Consider the following 4,353-nt stretch of genomic DNA (forward strand, 5'->3'; position numbering starts at 1 on the left):
GGGGAAGGGAGTGGACAGAAGGGGAGGGGAGGCTAGCAGGGAGAGGGGAGGGGAGCAGAGGGGAGAGGAGCAGGGGGGGAGGAGAGCACAGAGAGGGTGGGGAGGTGGGGCGGCGAGGAGCCCGGGACCCAGTGGCCCCGCATTTGCCCTGTGCAGTGCGGCCATGCATGCGTGCAGGGTGGGCGGTGGCTGAGGCTCTGGGCAGTGTGACGCGGCTGTGTCTGCACTGCGCAGGGCGGTAGGCTCTGGAGCCCACACAGCCGACCAGGTGGCACTGGCCGACCCACCCCAGAGCCTGGGAAATAGGTGCTGGGACAGAGGCCGCCTTTGGGCGCTCAGCCCACATCTCCGCCCGGCCTCCTCTGCGTCCAGGACCGCCCGGTGCCCTCGGTGGTGTCAGGCAAGGAGTTCCCGGCGCTCTCGTGGGCTCCCGGGGAGGCAGGTTTGGGTGTGAGGCGGGGCGGGACTGTGGGCTAGGTGGACACACACAGCCCTCCTGCCATGTGGACCTGCGCTGGCCCAGTGCCCACACACACGTCACCCACTCATAGCGCAGAGCCCATGGCTGTGTGGAGCCATGACCACGCGCACTCCCCCCTCGTCCTCACATGGAAGAGCCCCACAGCTCGGCTCCCACCCCAGCCTACACGGCCCCCCAGCCCACTTCCTGCCTCGGCCAGCCCCCGCTCAGGACTTGCCTAGGGACGGGACCGTGCGGCGTGTGGTCCCTTGGATCGGGCTAATTCTCTCGGCCTGTGTCCTTAAGGTTCATCCACACCGACGTGTGCACGCCGGAACTTCCTCCCTTTAAAACAGTACCCCACTGGGTGTAGATGCACATTGCAGTTACCCACCAGTGGCGAGCGGGGGCCGTTTCCTGTCTCAGCTATGGGCTGGCAGATCGTGTGCCGTTTCTGCGTGGATGTGATCTCGTCCTCTTGGGCACACGTGGAGGCGGAATGCTGGGTCCGTGGTAACACACCTCGCGGGCTGTCTCACACTCCACGCCTCCTGCTCCTGCCTCGTTGTCTACTTCTCTCCAGCTGTCCCGGTAGTGCCAGGTGGGCCTGACTGTGGCCTGACTGGAATTCCTCAGTAACCAAAGGTGTTGTTTCTTTTTGTGTTTCTTGGCCATTTGCAAGTGCTCACTCCTCTGCTTTTTTTTTTTTTTTTTTTTTGGAGAGATTTTTTGCTATAGGGTACGTGCACTCGCCAGAAAGAGAGACAGAAAGTGAGAAAACACTCCCCAGGGGGGATGGCCATGCCACAATCCCTTCTCCTCCATTCTCCTCTTGGGACCTTGGGCACACACGCACACACACCCAACGTGAGTTTAAGTCACCGGGTCTGGGACTCGAACCATGGTCGACTACGTGGGAGTCCAACAACATAGCCATTATGCCAACTGCTGGTCCCACTCCTTTGCTTTTTCATTTGTGTTCCTTGTCCTTTCGTTGAGGGTTGTCAGAGCCTTTGTGCACTGTGATACGAAGTTGCTTCTTGGATACAAAACGGGCAACATTTTCTCCCATTTTGTGGTGGCCTTTCCACTTTCTTGATGGTGTGCTCTGAGGCAGGAATATTTTCAGTTTTGACGAAGTTCAGTTTATCTCTTTTCTTTGCTTTTTGTGCTTTTGATAACAAAATCACAAATCTAAGGGCACAATGATTTATCCCTATGTTTTTCTAGAAGAGTTTTATTTCTTAACTCTTCTATTTAGGTCAAGGCTGTTGACCCACCATCAGTCAATGTTTGTGTGTGGTGTGAGGTAGGGCTCCTCTCATTCTTTCGCATGTGGGTATCCAGTTGTCCCAGCACTGATCATTGAAAGGACTGTGCCCCTGCCAAGCCGGCCCCTGTGTGCTAGCCCTCGGTTGTCACGCTCAGGGCGCGGTTCTGCACCCTGCTCCTCTGAGTGCCGGACTGTTCATACCAACGGCCGTTGCAGTCGGGCAGGCTCGGGATTTCTGAGGGGGTGGCAGGAAGCAGCCTGGGCAGGGGGAGGAACTGGAGGGTGAGGCGCGGTGACTGCAGGAGGGCGACTGCAGACCCTGGAGACAGGGTGGGGGCGAGGGGCGGGGGGGGGGACACCCGCCACGCTCGTGCTGGGAAGCCGCGCTGTAGCCCTAGGACGGGTATATGAGAAAGAAAGGCTCCCACCCTCATTCACAGCCAGGGGATATACATTGAAATGATGAGATTTTTAGTCCATGAGCCTGTCAAAACTTTAAAACATACCCGTGTCACTGAGGACCTAAGGAGGCGGCGTCTGTGAGTGGGCAGGAGCATTGCGGGGCCGGCCAGGGCGCTCTGCACCCACAGTTTGAAGTGAAGCACCAGACGTGCCCTCTGAGGGGCGCTGGGTCAGAGCATGTGCGAGGGCTCCCGGGGCGCTCCTGTAACCTGGAACGTGCCCTCCGAGGGGCGCTGGGTCAGAGCGTGTGCGAGGGCTCCCGCGGCGCTCCTGTAATCTGGAACGTGCCCTCCGAGGGGCGCTGGGTCGGAGTGTGTGTGAGGGCTCTCGGGGCGCTCCTGTAACCTGGAATGTGCCCTCCGAGGGGCGCTGGGTCAGAGCGTGTGCGAGGGCTCTCACGGCGCTCCTGTAACCTGGAACGTGCCCTCCGAGGGGCGCTGGGTCAGAGCATGTGTGAGGGCTCTCGGGGCGCTCCTGTAACCTGGAATGTGCCCTCCGAGGGGCGCTGGGTCAGAGCGTGTGTGAGGGCTCCCACGGCGCTCCTGTAACCTGGAACGTGCCCTCCGAGGGGCGCTGGGTCAGAGCGTGTGCGAGGGCTCTCGGGGCGCTCCTGTAACCTGGAACGTGTGTGCACGGCAGCTGCCCAGCTGCTGCAGAGTCTGCAGTGAGGCCGGACCAGGTGCCCTGGTGGGCTGAGTGCTGATCGCGGATGTTGTGGTTCCGTCATTGACCTCCTAGCACTTTGAGCAGCTCCCACACATGTAAGTGTCTGAGGAGTGGTGCGCTGGGTGGCAGTGCGAGCAGCATAGCCACACGTGTGGGAGGGCAACGCCACGTAAGGGCAGGCCCACTCCCACTGCACGGGGCGTCTTCTCAGGCATGAGGGCATGCTCCCTGCACTGCGCCCCCGAGCCCTGTGAGGGCTGCACCTGCAGCCACCTCGCTGTGGTTTGGAGGGGCCAGCCCAGGTGCCCCACTACCCATGGGGCCCTGATGGCAGACTGGGACTCCCTGGCGGGGCCTGGAACCCGCCTCTGTCTCTGCTTCCAGCTGGTGGCTGCCATCGTGTTCATCAGCTTCGGCGTGGTGGCGGCCTTCTGCTGTGCAGTTGTGGATGGCGTGTTTGCAGCTCGGCACCTCGTGAGTACAGTCTGTTCACCTGTTCACAGCTGCGTCCCGTACAGAAATGCCTGTGTGTACATGTGTGCGTGTGATTAGGTACATGTGCACATGTATACATGCATGTGTGTTCAGGTGTGCGTAAGAGCAGCGTGTGACAAGTGTGCATGTGTGTGTATGTGCATGACACTCTCCTGTGCCGAGAGCAGACTTGCAGGACCGGCTGTGTGTGTGCATGTGAATATGTATATATGCACCTGTGCACGTGTGCACACACGTATGTGTGACCCGGTGTGTGTAAGAGCAGACTTGTGATAAGTGTGTGTGCATGTTTGTGTGTGTGTGGCGCTCTCCTGTGTCCTGAGAGCAGACTTGTAGGACCAGCTGTGTGTGCATGTGAGTAGGTACATGTGCGCCTGTGCATGTGTGTACACACATGTATGTGTGTTCGGGTGTAAGAGCAGACGTGTGACAAGTGTGTGTGTGTGTGTGTGTGTGTGTGTGTGTGTGGCGCTCTCCTGTGTCCTGAGAGCAGACTTGTAGGACCAGCTATGCACGCACATGAGTAGGTACATGTGCGCCTGTGTACACGTGTACACACATGTATGCGTGTTCGGGTGTAAGAGCAGACGTGTGACAAGTGTGCGTGTGTGTGGCGCTCTCCTGTGCCCTGAGACTGGCTGGCCACCCCCTGGCCGGGCACAAACTGCGGCGGTGATCCCCCGAAGGGTGCAGTGCCGTCCGTGATCTCTGCTCACGCTGAGAGGAGTCGCTCTGCATCCGGCCCTGCTTCTCACACAGGGAGCCCTTCCTGAGCATCCGCAGGGGAGTCAAGCCGCACTGTCAGCCAGAGGCAAGGGTGGGAGCCGATGCAGACTCTCTTGGCTGGACGGTGAAGCGCAGACAGAAAGGAAGCCAGCTCGGGGTGTCTATGCTGGGAAAGGCCATGAGAAGTCCCAGTTCACGCTGCGTCGTGCATTCTGTGTCACCCCAGCAGTGAGGGCGGCGCCCAAGCCGATGGGTAGAACAGCCCCAGACA

General features: G+C 59.8%; 1 protein-coding gene across 1 annotated transcript in view; it reads left to right on the forward strand.

Moving 5' to 3' along the window:
• The window catches only part of TMEM255B (transmembrane protein 255B), a 25,133-nt gene that overhangs the window by 10,367 nt on the left and 10,413 nt on the right, over window positions 1-4,353 (forward strand). Inside the window, exon 4 of the mRNA XM_006159692.1 lies at window positions 3,246-3,335. Coding sequence (XP_006159754.1) covers window positions 3,246-3,335 — 90 coding nt within the window. The remainder of the gene's footprint in view (window positions 1-3,245; window positions 3,336-4,353) is intronic.

The sequence above is a fragment of the Tupaia chinensis genome, unplaced genomic scaffold (assembly GCF_000334495.1).
Source record: "Tupaia chinensis unplaced genomic scaffold, TupChi_1.0 Scaffold000644_1, whole genome shotgun sequence".
In the NCBI taxonomy this organism is placed as follows: domain Eukaryota; kingdom Metazoa; phylum Chordata; class Mammalia; order Scandentia; family Tupaiidae; genus Tupaia; species Tupaia belangeri.